The 21,525-nt window shown below is 41.1% G+C and overlaps 1 protein-coding gene across 2 annotated transcripts; it reads left to right on the forward strand.

Moving 5' to 3' along the window:
- Positions 1-973: 973 nt before the first annotated feature.
- Positions 974-19,531, forward strand: XG (Xg glycoprotein (Xg blood group)). Of its 2 annotated transcripts, XM_081907741.1 has the most exons (11): positions 974-1,097; positions 1,614-1,814; positions 11,299-11,337; positions 12,708-12,749; positions 13,103-13,168; positions 13,744-13,782; positions 14,735-14,803; positions 15,789-15,845; positions 16,657-16,695; positions 17,388-17,507; positions 18,575-19,531. In XM_081907741.1, the coding sequence occupies exons 2-11, from the start codon at positions 1,742-1,744 to the stop codon at positions 18,589-18,591; spliced, it is 561 nt and encodes a 186-aa protein (XP_081763867.1). In that variant the 5' UTR covers positions 974-1,097; positions 1,614-1,741; the 3' UTR covers positions 18,592-19,531. The 2 variants fall into 2 exon arrangements, with proteins under 2 accessions (XP_081763867.1, XP_081763866.1); XM_081907740.1 differs by lacking the exon at positions 974-1,097 and having other exon boundaries at positions 1,373-1,814.
- The last annotated feature ends 1,994 nt before the right edge of the window (positions 19,532-21,525 follow it).

The following is a 21,525-nucleotide window of genomic DNA, read 5'->3' on the forward strand; positions in this document are numbered from 1 at the left end:
CAGGTACAGGATCTCAGGCAGGATCTAGCATACAGCAATGTTGCTCCCGCAACGTGGGGCAAGGTCCAACAGCCTTTTTGTCAGGGTAGCGGCTGGGCCTGATCCCCTGGTGACTCACCTCCCTGTTTCGCCAGAAAGCGAGCACTCCTCCTGCGAGTACTCAGGTCTCTCCTTCTCTCAGACCTTAGTCTCTGCAGCTCGGGAGACGTAGGTGGGTTACTAGACCCAGAGACCGCCTCAGCCTCCCCTGACCAAACTGGTAGTAGAGCAGCTGTAAGTGATGGCCCAGCTGAAGGCAATGAGGTAATCCCCACATCTGGAGCCAGGGCAACCTCAGGCCCCTGACTCAGCCCAGCTAGTGTTTGTTGCAGGGGAACCTGTGCAGACTGGGACTCTTCAGGATTAGGAGTCAGACTTGGTTCAGATGATGCCTGAGGCAAAGGATCCGGTGCAGACTGAGTCTCCTCTGGTTCCGAGCCCGAGTCCCAGGCCATCACACATGGCTAGTGGCCTTGGATTGTAGCTACCTTTATGATTTTAAGCCAGTCCTATCTGTCCACCTAGCCTACCTCGCAGAGTTATTGTGAAGATAAAATGGGGAGAAATATGTATCTCGGCATTGATTTCCTTGCAGGAAAGACTGTGGGGGTGTCTATATGTTTATGTCTATATATATAGTCATAAAATGCACTGAAGACAAACGGCTTGACTCTCCACAGCAGTATATTCAGCACTGTTGGTCTTTTAAAGAGGGCGGCATTATCGGAAAGCATAAGCCTGCCAAAACTACTCATGCCTACTCAAAACTAATCTTACATGATCACCCTGCATCTTGGTACTAAATGGTTGGCTGTATAATGTGCAACTTTAGTTGCTGTTTTGCAGCATGTTAATTCCAAGTTATTTCTTCTGTGCTTTGTCCCATGCAAGCTCTGCTGCTGGTCAAAATGTGAGGAAACTTGCTCTCTTTTTTTCAGTTGAATCTTATGATTCATGAGCAGCTGAGCGAACCAAGCTTTCAATCAGGGGAGCTTTTCAAGTTCTTGCGGTGCAACACCTACAGATGGCCTGGACATGTTTTGACAGCTTGTTTACAGGTAGCCTGTGTATAGTTTGGGCTTTCGTTCCATCCTTTCTCTGTCTCAATGATTGTAATAACAGATGGGGAATTCAACAAGGGGATCCTCCTTGACGCTTTGCACTCATTCTCTGCAAAGCAAAGATGTGACCCACAGCTCTCTGGTGATTTTACAAGAAGTTGGTTGAGCTTGCTTCACAGACATTTTCCTTCTGCTGGGGATTAGCATAATGCATACTTATGCCACACCCTGCTTGGCTGCTTAATCATATGACAATTATTTCTGAACGCTGAGTGTCTTCTCTGTGGGAAGGGAGGTGAGCTGGGGAAAGCCTTAATTTGTGCTTTTTGACTGGCTGCAAAGAGCTGGTCCCTCCCTTTTCCTGAATCTACATGCCTCTTGCTCATAGGTGAATGGATGCAGATGTGGGTGTTGTATAATGCAGCTGCCAACTGTTTGCTTGAGATACTTTGCAATCAGCTTTTGACACCTTCCAAACCTTTTCTCCTGCGTGTGACGTGGATTTCTCGGTAGGACACCTGCAAGACCACAAACGGTTCATGGGAGTATACAGTCATCATCTGCGTGGGGGTCTTTCTTCTTAACGAAACAAGGAAAGGAACTGTAGAGCTGTGACTCCTTTATCCACTTCAGACAAAAGGATGACAAGCAAGGCCATGGTGAAGTTGGCAGCTGCCCTTTTGTGTGCAGGTTGCTTTCTGCTCACGGTCACAGGTAAGAAGCCCTTGTGGCTCTTTTCATATCTGGCATGGGGTGATCAATGAAGCATTAAGCCCCAATAGGCTCGTAATTTGTTGATGATGTGGTCCTTCCTGCATTTTATGCCTAGGATGAAAAGATACAGATTATCTCTCTCTCTCTCAAACTTTGGGGTGGGTGGTGGTGCTCTTCCAACCATCAGATGGTAGATGTGGACAAGAGTGCCCCGTACGCAACATATTACTTTGCCAGCTCCACCTCCTGCTGCTGGAAGAGAATATATTTACCCACATTCCTACCTCTGTGATCTCCACATTGGTTTAAACCCATTGGGCTGCTCTTGACAATTGTTCTGAAGCAGCAGCTGCACAGAACATGGCTCCCCATCTCTTGACACTCATAGGCTGGTGAAAAGACATCTAAAACATCCATATTGGCAAACAGTTTGTTTACAGACCTCTGCATTCTGGGTGTATCAGGGAGTATTTGCATAGGAAGCCACCAGGGCCTTCAGGTCTGCTCATGAAAGCCTGCTCCAGCTTCCCTCCTTTGGGAAGGTGAGATGGTTGAGATCATCCCCGAGGAGCAGGTCTTTTTCTCTATTGGTTCCAGAGTTGTGGATTAATATCCCCAAAGATGCCCTTTGGTTACCTTCAGTGGACATCTGAAGATTATTTCATTCCACTTGGCATTTAAGCGTAATGGCAGTTTCTTACTTTTGCTTGTATGCAGTTTGCATGTTTGTTGTTTTAACGATAGCTTTTATATAGAGTTTTTTAAAAAGTATTTTAAGTTGTTGTAAGCTGCCTTCTGAACAAGCTTCATTTGAACAGCAGTCTGTAAACGTTAAGTAAATAAAAACCTGGGGTGGCTAAAAAAGAAAATGACTGAATAAGATAATTCAAACAGGCTGGAAGATTCAGATTTTAATAAGGCTTCTATTTCCCCTGGTATGTACGTATTTCTCCAATAAGGAAAAATAAACTTTCAAACACATGTCTATGATAGTTAGAGCCAGGGGTGGAGGAAAGGGAGGCGGTGGGGTGCCCCACCCTGGGTGTCATCACTGAGGGGGGGTGACATTTGGTGAGCCACCTGGCCGCGACTCCCAAGCCTACCCCAAGCCATCAGGGGAAGGGGCGGAGCTGCGCCACTTTATCGGCTGCCTTCTCCCCTTCATTTTGACAGCTCGGGGGAGGCTTGGGAGTTGTGGGCAGGTGGCGCGCCATTTTTCCTGCTCCCGGGCTGCTTCCGGGTGGGGGAGCCTCCCCTGAGCTGTCAAAAAGAAGAGGGAATGGAGGAATGCTGCTGGCAAAGCGGTGTGGCTCTCCCCCCACCCCACCGCCCAGGAAACAGCCCGTCATGGGTGGCTTGCTATACCCCCTATGGGCAGCTCACCCCTGGGACACTCGCCGTGGCACCCCCCTGGGACACTCACCCCGCCCCCATGTCCCCACCCCTGGGTGCACAGCATGTGTGCCTCTCCAGGTGCTGGAGCAGCTAGCTCCGCCTCTGGTTAGCGCAGGGGCATCTAACATTAATAATAATTAAAGAGCTCAGTTCTGTAAGAGATATACATAAGTGGTGTTGCCCAGTAATTTCTTTGGATTGTAAATAACAACAACAAAATATTATTTTTATTATTTTGCAGTTCATTTCCAACAAAGGAGCCATTTTCCAGCTAAATAGCTCTAAGATGTAAACATCAACCAACTGTGGTTCTTTGTATCATGTGGTGTTAACTTTTTCATTGGATCAGAACATTGTCATGAAGCACATCGGCAAACACAATATTTGGTCTTAATTAAGCTAAGGTTGCCATATTTCAAAAAGTTAAAATCTAGACAGAAAAGTAGCTGAGTGTTTTCCTGATTTCCACCCGGACACTGCTTTTCCTGACAGTAAGAGCTGTTCGACAGTGGAATTTGCTGCCAAGGAGTGTGGTGGAGTGTCCTTCTTTGGAGGTCTTTAAGCAGAGGCTTGACAACCATGTGTCAGGAGTGCTCTGATAGTGTTTCCTGCTTGGCAGGGGGTTGGACTCGATGGCCCTTGTGGTCTCTTCCAACTCTATGATTCTATGATTCCTTGATTCTATGCAGCTGCAGTATTCCAGAAATTCTGGTTGTATGGTAATCTTAATTTAAGATTAACTCCCATCAACACATATTTGGGAGTAAGCCCAGAACCTTGTTTCACTGAGGCTGTATACACACCATACATTTAAAGCCAATTTAAATAAAATGCCCTCCTCCAAAAGAATCCTGGGAATTGTAGTTTGCTAAATGGCTGGGACTTACAGCCCTGTGAGGAATAAACTAGAGTTCCCATGATTTTTGCTGGGGGTGGGGAGAATGTGCTTTAAATGCAACTTAAGGAAGAATTTGTTGCTCTGCCTCAGGCAGCAAAATGTCTTATCTCTAGTAAGGGGAACCTTACCCAAGGCTGGTCACATTATTTTGGCACCTGAGGCAGAAAATCCCACAAGCAATAACAGATAAAAATGATACACTGAGGCGGCGGCGGGGTGGGGTGGGGTGGGGTGGGGAGAGAACCCTTTGCTGCCTTTCCATTATACCCAAAATCACCTTCCTGAGGTGGCCACCTCTTTCTGTTAGAAAGTCTACTTAACGGAAGTGTATTCAGCTGTAATTATTAGAGCTTTACATTTGGGTACAAAAGAGGATTGTACAACTTGGTCATATTCATTTTGCTTTTTTTTTTTTACAACGTCAAGCCCTTTTACTGCAACCTGGAAGCTGCTTACTAGCATTATAATCAGTACCGCTATATTTTCATTTTTCTTTTTTTTTTTAAAAAAAGCACCAACAAGCTTTTTAAATACATAATGTAATGAGTTCAGACTTCCAATAGTACCAATCATCTGTAGGTATTCTCATGAGATTGCATTTTTTATTTTTGCATGCAGTGGAGGGAGAGGGCAGAGGCAGGAGGCAAAATCTAGCAAGATTATAGACCTAGGTATGGCTTTGCTATTACAAACTATGGAAGCAGAAACAACCCAAGGCCTGCAATGAACAGTCGCTGTTTGCAAACTCTGAATTGCAAGTGAAAGTCTTTACCAGAATGAGAAGAGAGAGGAATGCAAGCTCTTGCCCAAAAAAGTGATATTTGTATTAATATAGGTGCATCATCCATACAGCTCTATTATGTGGCTTGGAAACTCCTGATCTAGTGTTTCGTCTTGAGCATTATTGAACAAGCTGTTTTTCTGACTCATGCATTTTAAAACTTAATTCATTAATGCTAACAGTCCTAATTTACAAAAGTTAGTCCATTTTTTCTGAAATGAATGATAATTGCCTGAAAACTGGTGTGCTGGACAAGCTTTTCAATTTATCACATAACTAATGAATGACTGAAAGGATGACAGTCTTCCAGAGACGAAGAAAGTTCATCCGAGTAGGTGAAGAATGATAATCCACACCGTCTCATTAAGTTTGGTATGTGGACTTTCTTGTTCTACAAAAAAATTAGACGGGGAGTTGCCTCTTCATGACACTTTGTAAGACTTCAGTTTTCAAATGCAGCCTGAATATTGAATGGTGTATTTTATAGGACATATTCAATTCAACAGTTGTATTTTTATGTTGTGAACTGCCCTGAGATCTTTGGATGAAGGGTGGTATTATACGATGACGACGATTAATAATAATAATGTATATTGCTCCTATGTCAGAATCCATAGTCTGCTTTAGGATTTCCGTGATCTCCTCTTGAGGGACTATTTGTAGTGAAACCTCATTACCAATACTTCTTTTTGATACTACTGATTTGCACTTGACTTGAGTGCCCACCCTTCCCTAAAATGTCAGGCCCCCAAGGCCAAACATAGGACTAGATTATTTCCAAGTAGTCCATGCTCCACAGTGAAGTCCTGTCAATCCTCTGTTTCAGGTCCACATATAGCCCTGATAGCCCTGTTTGCTGTATAAATGCATCCTGATTGCTTTGGAAACTATTTCATTATCTATCTACATTATTTCATTATCTATCTACATCTGGGTATCCATTATCCTTGGTCCAAACTAGACTCTGCTTCAAGCACAGTATCAAATACACATCTAGGGCACAAAAAAGCTGACATGAGGACTGCAGTCACATGTTCCACACCTTTCTCTCAAAGTCCCAATCTTCAAGTGTCGTTTAAATGTCATCATGAATGCTAATCTCACCTCATGGCTTCAAGATGATGAGTCATGTTGACAACCTGCTGGTGAGGAAGGGACATGTTCATGAGTCTGTGCCTGCCATCCTCTTGGAAGTTAGTCATGGCCTCTGAATCATAAGCCACCTCTTTCACTCTTCTTTATCATTGTCTTCTCTTCCCTTGGCTTATGAGCCACTGTCTTAAGTCGTTGTTGACATTGCTGCTGATCAACCTGTTTTCCCTGTCCATAGTACATGCTCAATTTAGGAAAACGCACCCAGCTGAAACCATTTCCATGATTGGATATGTTACAAGGTTCCTGGGTGAATACGAGGTTGGATTTGATGAGGCCCATAGTCCCTTCCAAGTCTGTGCTTCTGTAACTTTTAAGCCAATAATGAGGAGCTAAAGTGGGGGAGAGACCGCAAAACAGGAAGGGTCAAAGGCCTGCCAATCTACGTTTCAGTAACAGAAATGCAGTTGGTTGTTCTTTGACTGTTGATAATATGTCACAAATACTGCTACCTGTGCAGCTTGAAGCTGTTTTTAGAGTGTTACATTTTTGTGTGTGCTTGCCCACAGATAAAGCTATGAAAGAAAGAGAAATAATGCAGGATTGCACCATTCCCCCATTGCAATGTCATTTTTCTTATCTATATCTATCTATATCTATCTATCATCTATCTATCTATCATCTATCTATCTATCTATCTATCTATCTATCTATCTATCTATCATCTATCTATCTATCTATCTATCTATCTATCTATCTATCTATCTATCATCTATCTATCATCTATCTATCTATCTATCATCTATCTATCTATCTATCTATCTATCTATCTATCTATCTATCTATCTATCATCTATCATCTATCTATCATCTATCTATCATCTATCATTGCTTTTTTGTAGTGACTCTCCTGAACAAAGCAGACTTTGGTGGTGCTATAAAGGATGCTATTCCTATATATATTTCTATATATATATCCATTATTAACAATGATCAACATAACTGTTTTTTATTTTTAAAAACCTTCAGATGATAATATTCCACACGTAAATAGAACTTAGCAGAAAATTACAACATTTCTTTTATAAAAACTCAAAACCTACCTGAATTTGCTTTTGTGGGAGGTAATTATTTTATTGACAATATTGCATAAAGGGCCACCTGTTTCCCCAGAATTTATTTCTATATTCCCTTGCAATTCTCGCTCTTAGATAAGACAAAAGAAAATGATTTCATACTGCAGCAAGGATACCAAGAGACTGGTTGCTCTCTGTTTTCTCCCTTCTGCTTCATTATCTCCTCCGGCTGTTAATCACAGTATAGTAAAATTCAATATAGCATGAATTAAATCATTGATGCCCTAATAATAGACTTTGCTCCCCCAAACCATGAATGTATGTGTGTGATTCTTCTTTGAGTGCCCTGCATGCCTCTATCTTCTGTGTCAACATAGCCATTTCCCTCACAAAGTTGCATTTTCCTGCACTCCAACTGCAGAACCGCTCAAAAGCCAGTAATGAGGTACCTATTGAGATTGCCATGCAAATTGCCTCGATAACGGTGTCTAGAGGGAACTGAGTAATGAGGTGCTTGTGTCATCCAGGAAGTCACTTATCACATCCTATTTCCTCCAGTTTTAAAATACGGATACTCCAGTGCAAAAATCACTGGAGAGGAGAATGATTACCCATTTTTCATTCACTGAAGCTGCCCATGTTCCATTTTTTGTCATTAGAAAGCAACCCTACTCATGTTTCCAGATTTTCAGGATAGTTTCTAGGCCCTCCAATTGTCCCAATTTTCCAGGGACATCCCTGATTTAAATAAACTGTCCCGGTTTCTGATTTGATCCCGGAAAGTCCAACTTTTCCTAAGGATGTCTCTATTTTCATTGGAGAAATGTTGGAGGGTGTGGAGTTAACCAACCTTCAAGCCATCTGAAGGGAATTTTTTTTATTAAAAAAGTTTAATTTTTTAAAAAAATATATATGTTGGAAGCTGCTCAGAGTGGCTGGGGCAACCCAGTAAGATGTGTGGCATATAAATAGTAAAGTTATCATTATGGAATGGGACGTCCCTTTTGTAATTGGTGAACTGTTGGAGGGTATGAGTTTCCCTTTAGACAGAATATATTGCTGGCTTTTCAAAATATTCATCCGCTGTTCAACACAGATTTGTTGGAAGAAAGCAGTACAATAAAAAGAAACTGGCGCTCTGCTGTTTGGGTATGTACAGATGTTCCACAGAGGAGGTGCTTTGGGTGAGATTGTCTGTTGTTATCAGAAAAGGACTATTTTTACCAATCCATTTGCACTGCCTGCACGACTCCAAGCATTTGAATTAGGAGCACTGGTAGCTACCTTATACTTAATAGACCCATTGGTCTATCCAGCTCAGTATGGTCTACACACCAACTGACAGCAGCTCTCTAGGGTTCACATGCTGGTCATTCTCAGCCCTACCTGGAGATGCCATTCAGGTATGGGGTTGAGCCTGAGATCTTCTTTGCATGCAAAGCAAATGGCCTACTACTCACCTATGGCCTTTTACATTGATGATATCGCCTACAGCTTCTAGTGTAAACTGTCCTTGCATCACCACACTGGGATTTCCCGAGTGATCCCAGACCTCAGGTGTTTCATGGCTTGTCAGTGGAATCTAAGGATGCTCTAGGGTGGGAATGGGAATCCTGTGGTCCTCCAGAAGTTATTGAACCAGTGGTATGCCGTCAGTGGACTAGGGGAACTAGGCTAATCCCCTAAATGTTCCTCTGGTGTCTCCTTCCCAAAGATCATGAAGCTTCTGCCTAGTCTAGGGAGGGGGGCACAATGCTCATGCACACGGTGTCAGGATGTTGCAATGTCCAAGGTGAGCATTGGTTATGCTTGCAAGCTAGTGCCTCTGGTCCTAACTATTCTCCTGTGAAAAATTTCACTGCACGCCAATGGAATGGACTACAACTCCCATCACCACTGATCACTGGCCATGCTGATCAAGACTGATGGATCTTGGGCATCTAATAACATCTTACTACTTCAGCATCCAGATCAGTTTATTAGACTGTCCTAACATTATATTTTCTAGAGGCAGATTCAGAGGAACAGTTAAGGAGCTGGCATGGTTGTTGGTTATTATGGCTGATTGCTATTGAAGCACTGTGGTTCTGACCAGATGCACAGTGTGGTTCACCACTTTCTGTCTTAACTCAAGATGCCATTTCTTACCCTGTGGTCCTGTGATTTCACCACACATGCACAAAATAGATCGGAACATTTATTCACAACACTGTGTGGCTTTTAGCACATTGATACATCAGCATTTTCCCCTCAACAGCAGGCATTTGCTGGGCACTGAAGAGCAACTAAAATCTAAAATTTGTTTATATATGGCAGGGCTTCCAAGAGACTGTGAACTACTCACAGTATTAAAAAAAAAAAAGTGGTGTGGAGAGATGAATTTGTCACTGAATTGGGCTTCTTCCCAATTCAGAAGACATTGTTATTAAGTAAGAATGGATGAGAAATGTCACTTCTTGTTGATTTTTCCAGATCCAAAGTGAATGTACAACTACATACACACAATACATTGAAAGTACCCCCATCTGATAATTCTGGGGACTGTAGTTTTCTTCTCACAGAGCCACGGTTCCCAGCACCTTAAGCAATGACAGTTTTCAAGATTCTTTGTAGGGTGGAAGATGCACTTTAAATATGTGGTATGTACTCAGCCTCAGATTCAATCCAGAATTATAAATGCATAGGCTCTAGAGAATCCCACCCCGTCGCAAAAAAACCCCCAAAGCTAGGAGAAAGTGCCATCACAACTCTGATCAGAAACAATGTAAAGTTTTCCAGTGTAGCAGCTTTGTTTTGTTTGTTTTTTAGTCTCCTGATCTGCACAGCAACTGTAGCTATGCTAAAAGCAATTTTGTTTCTGCTTTCCCCTCAATGTTATGTGAATACATCAATCAGATTTTATACTGCTGCAGTTCTATTGGCACTTAAAGTGGAATTATTTCACCGTTTCACATTTCCTATGTGCTACAGTGCTTTGTCTTTCCTAATGCCTCATTTGCTTAACTTGCAGAGTGATGGAAAGACTACAGATTAACTAGAGCACAGACAGGAAGAGGTCTTAATGAAACAATGTCACCGCATCCATATTATTATTAATCATTTCTATTGCACTTTTCAGTTCTGCTTTGGACCCAAGTTTAAACGGTTCTTTCTAATTTGTATGGCACCCCCAGTTTTTACCATCCTGGCCCAGAAGCTCCTCAAATCCCTGCTTGTTTGCTTGCCTGCTTCACCAACAGAACACAACCTCACAATTTCAGTCTAGTAGAACAATTGCAGTTTGCCTTCAGGCAACCATCACTTGTCTACAACCAGTTCAGTGGGTGGCACTATTTCCTTCCTCCATCTTAGTATCAGTGTTGCTGTTGGAGGGTTCAGCAGAGAGGAGAATGGGGACAAAACCAGAATTACTGCCTCCCCTGAGAGTGAGTTCCATAGTTGAACTCTGTGCTGAGCAAACAGTTATAATATACCTGATTGGATATCTTAAGCATATCTTAAGATATTGGGCATGCCAGGTATAATCTTCTACTATCCAATATTCACAGTTTATGAAAGTCCCTTTAGTTTCAAGAGGTTTGCCACCATGCAACAGGAGGAGAGAATTCAAGACTTCAGGAAGAAATCTTGATGGCACATTGGCATCATGGCACCATTGAAAACATCCTTTTTGTTTTGGGAGGGAAACGATACCTGCAAACCAAAATACTTGTTTTCAAACACTTCCATTAAGTTTACTTTGGGAATTTGTAAACAAGCTTTTTGGAGTTGCAGCCAAACTGTTTTCTAGACTCTAGAGGCTACATCACATGCTTCATGCTCATTCTGATGAATTAAGCTAGTGTGATTCTGTAAATGAGATCATTATGTTTCATTTCTGAGAGTTCCTGTTTTGAATCAAATGGGCCAACTGCATCAGTCATGCCATCTTCCATGGGACCTGGGTACAACAGCTGTGGAAGAAGGCGCATTCCGTGATGGGAATCATTAGGAACAGAATAGAAGATAAAATTTACTAATATCAAGTTGGAGAGGGGAAAGTTCATTTTGGGTTCCTTCCAGACTAGTTTAACTCAGAGCAACCACAATCTTTCAAATTTTATATAAAGCTCAGGCTACACGTCTGCCATCATGCTATTATAGCAGGCCAGAATCCTTGGCAGATATTCTGGGGAGACAAGGCAGATTGAAGTGTTGCATTCTGTTACAATGTCTTTCTAAATTATTGTGTTCTTTTGATAGGCAATGATGACTTTGACTTAGCAGATGCTCTTGACAAAGGTAAGGTTCCTGGCAAAAATAATTTTAAATATTATTTTTTTGATCTAAACATCAAACTGAAGTGACTCCTCTTTCAGCTTAAGTCAATGGCAAAACTGGAGATCGTTGTGCAGAAATAAATGTGGAATCCTGGGTAGATTTTCTGAAGAAACAAAACACAATTAACAAAAGGGTCTAAAAGAAGTAAACAAATGCTGCAGTTCAAGATTAGTCATTTTTATGTTTATTCTTGTTATTATTTTTAAAAGAAATTTTAAAAAGAGGCAGAACATGTTTAATATGATTTGGTAGAGATCTCCCTCTTCTGGTCATGACCAAAAGCGAAACCCAAATCTAGGATTCAAAGGAGCATGTATGTAAATTATGCATATCCTAACTTTTCCTAAACTATTTGTCCTTCCCACCCAACAACCTATGCAGAGAACTACATATGCATAATCCTCCCAGAATCCTTCAACAGATGCCATTGTGTGTACATGTTGTTGTTGTTTTGGGGATTGTTGTTTTTTAGAAACTCGTCTTTCTATCTAAATAGCAAACTTTTTTTAGCACAGGGAAACTCAAAGAATGAGTTTGGGGTTCTGGAAGGCACCTTCTTTACCCAGGAGTAGAGTTTGAAGGAGAATTTACAGAAGATGCAGTTGGATATTGGCCCAATAATTCTTCATTTTAAACATAATTTTACATGCCATGAAGTGTGATTCTTCTTGATTGGATCAGGGGTATCCAGCATCAGCTACTTGCTATCTGGGAGAAGGGAGATGACAAAATATAAATCTAGAGGGGCCATTGGGAGTTCCTTCTACTTTAAAGCAGGGGTGGGAACATCTTCTTCAGTCCAGGGACCACATTCCTGCATGAGGAACCACCTGGGCACTGTGGCAGAAGGGGCTCGAGGCAAAATTGGGCAAACGTAATACTTATCTTCACATGGCAGGCTACATTTCAGCCATGGAAAAGTCAGAAGTTTCTAACACACCCACTCACCCCTCCATCTTCCATCCCAGCAAGCATTATTGCAGTTCAAGAAGGACACCTTCCAGTCACGTGAGAGTGCATAAGGATGGCATGGAATAGGGAAAAGTCCCTGAGGGGCTTAGGTGGATACATTTGGCCTTCAAGTCTGGACTTCCCAACCCCTGCTTTAAAAGAAAAGGCCAATCATATTTCACAGTGCAATGTATATACAGGTCAGGAGTGGTGTGTCCCATTTTGCCACCTGAGGTGAAAGAAGAAAATGCTGCCCTGCATCCAAATGAATATAGAATTTCAACCTTAATCGTCTCACTTGGATTGAGAAATGTAATATCAAGTTGCCCCTGCTTTTGATAAGCTGTATGATACACTAACTTTAATTTTAATCGTGTTAGGTACCCCAAAGCCTCCTCCAGCTACCAAAAAGCCTTCAGTGGGTGAGTTGCTATAATTATACTCCATCTTTTTATGCTCTTTTAGATGTGGTAGACATTTTGTGTCTGGTGATCAGGCACTTCCCCAAAACTTCAAATGTGTTTCATGGGCTATAAAGGCTAGTGACCCTTGCCCTTAAATTAGGAAGTCAAAACAATGCTCTTGCTAAGGAAAGAAAAATATATGAACCACATTCAGGTGGCCAAGGGAATAATGAAATGAATGGTTTACATTGTTAATGAGGCAGATTTAAAATTTAATAGTTAAGACAGGATACAGATTTTTTTAAAGGAGCATTAATTCTGATTTCCTTTTTGTTTTTCTTCATGGATACACTTCTTGAAATGTTTAATAGATGGCAACTCCAGACCTAAGCTGTATCCTGACCTTAGACCACACGGAGGTGGCAACGAAAACAATGGTAAGAATTTAGAGTTATATAAGCATAAATTTTTTGGAAATCCATTAGATTAGTATTTTTCTAAGTTTTATCCTAAGTTTTCCCTGTTATTATGAGATTTTTTTTTTGTAAATGTTCTCTTAACATGATTGACCGGATCAGATCAGCCCTGAAATACACTGTGTACTGTTGTAGTTGTGTGTGTGTGTGTCGTGTGTATGTGTGTGTGTCTATATATATATATATAGAGAGAGAGAGAGAGAGAGAGAGAGAGTAAACTTTAGCCTAAGGAATGGGGACCTGTGGCATTCCTTATGTTGTAGGACAATTCCCATCATCACTGACCATTGATGGCTGTGGCTGATGGGAGTTGAAGTTCAATAATATCTGAAGGGCTGTAGGAATCCCTATCCAATTTTAGATTAAAAAATGGATTATAAACGATGGGATGAATTGTTTGGGTGTAGACATGGGATGGCTGTTGTAACTGTTCATATTTGTTTTCTATTTTAATGCTTTCATTCATTGTTGAAAACTGGTATTTTATCTACATTGATAATGCTCATCCATTTGTAATATATTTTTATTTCTTTTAGATCCCGACTTTCACTTAGGAGATGCCATAGGTGCTGGTGGTAAGTATTTGTCCATCTCCTACATTTTGCAGTAATCTTTTCATATTTTTTTCAGCCAAATCCACAAATCAATGAACTCTGATTAGTTGGGTTTAAACTCATAATGCTAATTTAACTTAAATTCATCTAAACACATTCTGCATTACTCATTTAAATCCACGTGATCTGGATTAACAGGGTTATGAATCAGACTTTAGCCCTTTTGCATGTGCATTCTATGAATTTATGAACTCATTGTGATGGCGAAATCAGGGTCAACATTAAAATTGACAAAATACCTTCAGTCTAGTTTCAGGTATATTTAGGATGCAATACAGAAAAATGGAGTAGTTAATTTATGAAGGTATGTAGGCCTTGCACCACCATACAAGCAAGATATTATAATCCTAGGAATGTTTACTTGAGAATCATACTATGCTCAATAGTCCTTATTCTCAGGCAAGGTGCATAGGATTATAGCCTTAAATATGCATTGCATCAGAAGACTCACATGTTGCATCCCCTATTGAAAAAGTTTGAGACTCTTGCTTCTTAGTGTGATTTGCATTTTTCATCCATACCATTTGCAAAGAATAATGGGTGCATGAGCTTCTTGTGGTTACCACATCTGTGCTCTCACTACCGACACAAAAGCATCAACAGAACACAAGTAAATTGGCCATTTTTTCCTTAGCACAATGGTCCAATGTTGTGTTTTTGTAACATAACACAGATATTTATGTAAACTTTTAAAAAAGGAATAATCATCAGGACTGATTTTAACTCAACCAAACTTTAAAAAAAGGAAAGGGAAACCTTGTAAAACTAGTTAGGGCATGTTAGGCTCAACCTTTCAAGATGGAAACCAAGGCATTTCTAGAACAAAAGCCCAGCAAAAGCTAAAGCAAGCAAGCAAGAATTCTATGCCTTGTTTTGATTTTTCATTTCTTCAAATTGTACCTGTCATTTCTAGATGGTCCTCCTCCGAACCCTCAGCCATACCCTCGTCCACGTCCACAGCCAGGAAGCCATATTAATTCTGGTAAGCATAATTTGTGGTAAATGCAAAAGGCTGTTTAACAAGCAATTGTTGTTGTTGTTTAGTTGTTTAGTCGTGTCCGAATCTTCATGACCCCATGGACCAGAGAACGCCAGGCACCTCTGTCCTCCACTGCCTCCCGCAGTTTGGTCAAACTCATGCTGGTAACCTTGAAAACACTATCCAACCATCTTGTCCTCTGTCGTCCCCTTCTCCTTGTGCCCTCCATCTTTCCCAACATCAGGGTCTTCTCCAGGGAGTCTTCTCTTCTCATGAGGTGGCCAAAGTACTGGAGCCTCAGCTTCACAATCTGTCCTTCCAGTGAGCACTCAGGGTTGATTTCCTTCAGTATGGAGAGGTTTGATCTTCTTGCAGTCCATGGGACTCTCAAGAGTCTCCTCCAGCACCATAATTCAAAACAAGCAATTAGTTGCCTATATATTTTGATAATTATGACTGAGTTTAGGAGCAAAGTGGCTGATGTGATTATAAGGAGATCTGTCTTGAGACACACTTAAGGCTATTGGAGGGGTAACTGATGGGGGTAGTACATCTTACAGTATATGTGCTTTTTGAAAATATATTGTTATACAATTTTTGTTGTTGTTAGAACAGCAATTTTCTGTCTGTCTGCTAGGTATTGTAGCTTTTGAACAGACTCCAAGTGGATGCTTTGAGGTTAAAGATAGCTCATTTCTTATATCTAGCTCTAGATCAGGGTTTCCCAAGCTTGGGTCTCCAGCTGTTTTTGGACTACAATTCCCATCACCCTTGACCACTGGTCCTGCTAGCTAGGGATGATGGAAGTTGTAGTCCAAAACACTTGGAGACCTAAGTTTGGGAAACCCTGGTGTTGATATAGACTGAAGGCAGGTTGCTGCCTTTGAGCCAAGAAAGATGTTTGCAAAATATTAGCATTCATCCTGGCAAAAGCTGGGAAGGATACTTTGGAGAAAAGGACTAATACCATAATGTTAATTATTTGTAGGTGATTTCAATGATTTGGATCTCAACGATGGGAGAGCTCCACCTCCAGGACCAGCAGGTAACCTACAGTGATTCAGGTCCTTCACACTGGTTCACAGTCCTCCTCTCAACATATCATAGCAACATTTCATCAGCATTATTTTAGCTGCACTCTTAGAAATTCATAGAGCAGAGATGGGAAAACTGTGGCCTTCCAGATATTGTTGGACTTCAACTCATCCTTAGCTAGTGGCTGAGGCTGATCTGTGTTGGGGCTTAGGTAAAGGTAAAGGGACCCCTGACCATTAGATCCAGTCATGACTGACTCTGGGGTTGCGGCGCTCATCTCGCTTTATTGGCCGAGGGAACAAGCATACAGCCAGCACGACTAAGCCACTTCTGGCGAACCAAAGCAGCACACAGAAACGCTGTTTACCTTCCCACCGGAGTGGTACCTATTTATCTACTTGCACATTGACATGCTTCCGAACTGGTATGTTGGCAGAAGCAGGGACCGAACAATGGGAGCTCACCCCGTCATAGGGATTCAAACCACCAACCTTCTGATCAGCAAGTCCTAGGCTCTATGGTTTAACCTACAGTGCCACCCGCGTCCCTGTGTTGGGGCCTAGCAACATCTTAATGTCCACATTAATGTCCTGCCAAAGAGTTTACAAAAAGTTGTAATTGACCGAGGAGTATGTATTGTCCTTATTCTTACTGCTGATACAGAATGAAAGCACAAAAGGTTAAGCTAACAGCCTAATAACTGGCACAACTGTAGCAGAGTATTTTTAACCAAATCTTGCTAAATAGCTTGCTGTGGTTTTGACATTTCTCTATTTCTCTTCCCCCCAAAATCATGTTTTTGTTGCTGTCTCTCATTTCAGGGGGCAACGACCACATTTCAAATCAAGGTGGCAACACTGGTAAGGCTAGTGTACAGTTTTTTTAAAAAATGTTGACGTATATTATGGAGCAAAGTACATTTTATGATAAATGGGCCTTTAAAAAACAGCCTTAAACCGGCCATGTTCATTTCAAATAAAAAGTAGCTGGTGGTCCCCCGTCTGCTGAAAATTACTTTCCCATCCTCAGGCACTTATTTGCCCCTGGAGTTGTGGTTTGCAGTAAACAGCAGTCAAGTGAAGGCGTTATCTGTGGATGAAACCATTTATGTCCCCAACATGGATCAAGAGCATGCTCCAGTTGGTGGTCTGTGTAGCTGCTTTCCCTTCTAATTCAGGGAGGTCTGCATGTGGCCCTCACGGCCTTTTCTGGTAGCCCTTGGTAACATTTGATGCCCCCCAGCCCTCACTGGCAGATACTGGGTTTGGGAAGGAGGTATGAGGGCTCTAAGACTCTGTCAGATCCTCACACCTCCTTCCCCAAGCCTGGTAGTCAGTCATTGCTTCCTTTATTGTGATTTTGAGCAGTTCTACTCAGATCTCTCTTTCCTAAAGTAAACAAACAATATTAGACCACCCTGACACGGATTATTATAATTTTTAAAATATACATGTGTGAAGCTACCATAGTGTGCTGGTTCAGTTTCTATACTTAAAACAGAATATTCGTATATTTCAGAAGAGAAATATGTGTTTCCTCCCCTTCTCTCTAGTGGATAGTTCGGCAGCTCAGATTTCGTCTCCTGTTGTGATTGCAGTTGTGCTGTTAGCCTGTGGGGCGATAGCGGGCTACACTGCTTACAAGAAAAAGAGATACTGTTTTAAACCGAGAGGTAAGAATAACTGTAGTAAGAGTTACATATTTGCTATGATGAACTAAAAAATAATCATGTTTCTAATGGATGAAACCACTTGCAATGAAAATTCAAAACTGAAGAGATGAGTTAGAGATTCTTTGTTCTTGCCAATCTACGGTACTTCAATTCACCCTGAGATTTGCTGCTAGATTCCTTCTGCCCACCTCTGGTTTAGCCTTCTACTATTTACTCTGTCAACTCTTTTTAAGGCATTTCCCACCTCTACTGTCAGAGAGTCACATTCCTAAACCCAGAATGTTAGGTATGCAAGGTGTGTGCTCTAACACTGAACTCTGGACTCTTCCGGAATAACTGGGGATATCTGACTCTCCAAGCAAACAGAGGTAGAAAGAATAATCCCTGCATTACCCATAGCAGAACTAGAGACTCAAGAGAGTGGGGGGAAATGCATTCTTTTCTACAAAAGTAGAAATACTACAGCTGAGAAATACTATTTAACATTTAGAATAAATCTTTCTGGTTTCAACTTCTGTCATGCCAGATTTCTAAGCTACATTAAGGCTGGAATCATAAACACACATAAAATAAAGTTCTTAAGTGTTCAAGGACATGCATTAGGAAGCTCACAATTGCATATCCCCGGTGCTTTTTTTCTGGGGGGACACAGGGGTACGCATAGATGGGCAGTATTTCAATATGAGTAGGAAAATTAGAGTACCCCTAAACATTTTTTTTAAGAAAAAAAGAGCACTGCATATCCCTTGTGTTTAGGAATGCACACTTGACAGGTTTACTGGAAGAATTACCAGTGCAGTCACAGCAGATACAATTGCCATGTAAAAGTTTGATAAACCAGTGGTTACACAAACTCATGGTTCCTTTGAGCATATAGGCTCTGTTCTGTGCATGGATTTCACCAAATTATAAGGGCTTGCAGCATAATCCTCCGCATTTGTCTTTATTTGGAAGCAAGTCCCATTGTGTTCAACAGGGTTTTCTCCCTAGTTAGTGTATTTGCATTGCACTGCACTTTGGGTAATGCATTCCTCTATTTTAAATTGATATGACATCTTTCATTTTAGGTGGGGCAGTTGTCTAAACCATCAAGAAACCAACGGAGAAATATTGACCTCCAGAAGATCATCTATAAACTCTCACGCACTATGTTACATTTATGTATAAATTCTCCCATTGAGGTTTTCAATAATATGGCATTTTCCTTGAGTGAAAACTGTTAACCAGTATTTCAAAGCTAGAGACTAATTAATTGCACACAACTACATGAGAGTTCTTCATTAATATGACATAAAATGTTTCTAAATGTCATACTTTGTAGGGGGGAAAAGTCTTTCAACTATATTTTCTGTTTTACTCAGGGAGTAATTGGAACATGGTCGCTACCCTGGAGGTAGCTTTGAGCAATACGCAGGTTTATTTGCCACTGACAATCAGAATATCAATAAATCTTTGTAATGACAATATGACGTGATTTATCTCAGTTCAGACATTACTCATTATTTGGATGAGCCTAATGCATTTTGGTAATATTTTATTAAGCAGCAGATGTCCTAGTCAGTAAATGCAGCATCAGATCCAGAGCATATGAAAAACTGCATTCTCCCAACAAACCTGTCTGTGTATTAGAATCAATAACAGAGACCCTGGTCTTGGAGTTTCCAGCACCAGATATTCAGTGAAGAACAATTGGCTATGAGGCTTTCTTGGTTGTGTTGCCCTGGCAATGGAATGACCTCCCCAGATCTATCTGTTGGTGGCATGCTCTTAAGTACTTGGCAAAGGCTATTTTATTTTCTTCTGCTTTTTAGTGAAATCTGCTTTTTAGATCTATTTTGGTTGCTAATGTTACTTTGTTGAAGTTTCTGATTTTAGTCAATTGTCTGGAAGGACAGGCTAGTGAGTCTTTAATGCAATCTATTGGTATCTGTGAGATATGAAATACATTGGGTTCACTCGCAAGCAATAACCCTCAGATATGTGGATCCATGTGAACAAATAAACATGTTTCTGAATGCACATTCCCATCTGGAGTCAGTCTGGTATGATAAAAAAAATGAATTGTGCATTGTGCAGTGTTAAAAACTCTACTAGTATCCGCAGAGGTTACTAGTTGGGCTCAGGGGTTTCTGGCTTAGGGATATTGTATTTAAAAGTGGTGGTGGGATTTTTACCTACCCCTGACTTTTCTGTCTATTTTTAATACATAATGATTTCTCATGACCATCTTTGTTAGTATATCAGTTGTATATTATTTGCAGAATTTATGGGGGGGGGGATTATGTTCTTGTTGTTTTCCTTTCTGTCCTAAACTGCACCTGAACAATTGTGCCAAATGAAGAACTATTGCAATGGAATAAGTATTTAAATATATTAATATGCTGCACATTAAAAAAAAGAAGAAAAAAAAGAGAGAGTGTCTGATTTGGAATCCTTTGTGTGTGGTCTTCAGCATATTTCAAAAAAGTATTCTCAGAATAAACAAGCCCAGCCCTGACTTTCATCTAAAGTGAGGCCAGGTGTTTGCATTGTGCCTTAGAAGCCTTTCCTTATCTGTTTGTTGTGATACTTAAGTTCATACCCTACAATATTTCATCAAAAGGGTCAGCAGTTTTAGCACCCCAATTCTCATACCAAGGTTCAATTGCTATGTTCTTAAGTACTTCCTTTGCTATATAAATTTATTTTGCAATGGCTAGATTGCCCTTGTCAGATATTGTAATTGTCTTTAAATGTTGTTATGCTCACTTCTAAGAGCAGCGGGGGCACACGTTTGTTGCATGAGAGTTTAAATGTAACTGTGAAACCTGAAATTGTCAAACGGTGACAGTCTGGAAGTGCCCTTTGTGTTGTTCTCTGGATTCAAAACCAACCACCCTTTCTATTATTTATTTCCATGCACAAACCAAGATTCCATCATTCTTATCTGGGAGGGGGAAATATGTGCCCCACAACCCTTTCTCAGTGTCAGGAAGCAATCTTCTAACAATTAGTTCCCATGGAGACACACCACTTGAATATTGTGGGTTATTAACATTCCTTTCTCAAGTAAGCACAAGAACTCTGGCCAGGTATTGCCTGAAGGCGACAAGCAGAGATGTAAGAGAAATCTGATAGCAAAAATCCTTACTATATGAAGCATACGACTCAGGAGCTGCAGTATGTGATATGCCCAGGCTTCATGGTGGAGCCTCATTCTTTCCTTTGCTTAAAGACAGCCATATTGAGGTGAAGGAGAATCTAAATTCAGATTTGGGTCTTATTCCCTGGGGAGGGGAATTTAACCATTTCTCCCTCACTCCATTTTGCAGATCAAACACACACACACACACACACCCCACCACTGCCAATTAATATGGAGATGAGTGCTAAATTTTCACAAGATTCCACTAAATTTTCAGAAAAGGCCTTTATGTCATGTGGAAGCTAAAATATAATGTGCAATGTCAGGGAAATGGAATAAACTGTTGTGTCAATGCAGCCCAACCAGTCGAGACAGAAGGAAAAAAACACATGCACATTTCTCCCTATCTGTGGCTTAAAAATACTGCCATACACTACATTAAATAACTAACATTTTGCTGCCTTTTCATGACACCCATAATATATTGCTGAGGCAACCACCTCACTCTCCCCTCAAGGCAAATAGCAGCCAGGAAAGCTTTTGACAGGGAGAGGAAAGTTAAGCCCCTCTTCTCTACCTTTGGGGTTGTTATTATGACATTTATATCCGTCCATGCACTTCAATATATCTCCTTTCCAATGGTGCAGGGAAGGCTAGGTATGCCTCTGATCCCCACATCTCTGTGAGGTGAGATTAAGAGGCAGACTGACTTAGAGACTGGCCCAAGGTCACCCTCTGGGACTCATGGCTGAGCAGAGATTTGAATCCTGGTGCTCCAGGGTTAGCCCAACACACTAACTACTACGCCACACTGACTCCAATATGGCCCCTTCTTCTTGTTATCAAGTATTTTATGTTTTTTATACTCTAACATACGGTAGTTTATCTCTGCCC

This window comes from Podarcis melisellensis (genome assembly GCF_964234715.1).
Source record: "Podarcis melisellensis genome assembly, chromosome: 4".
NCBI lineage: Eukaryota > Metazoa > Chordata > Lepidosauria > Squamata > Lacertidae > Podarcis > Podarcis melisellensis.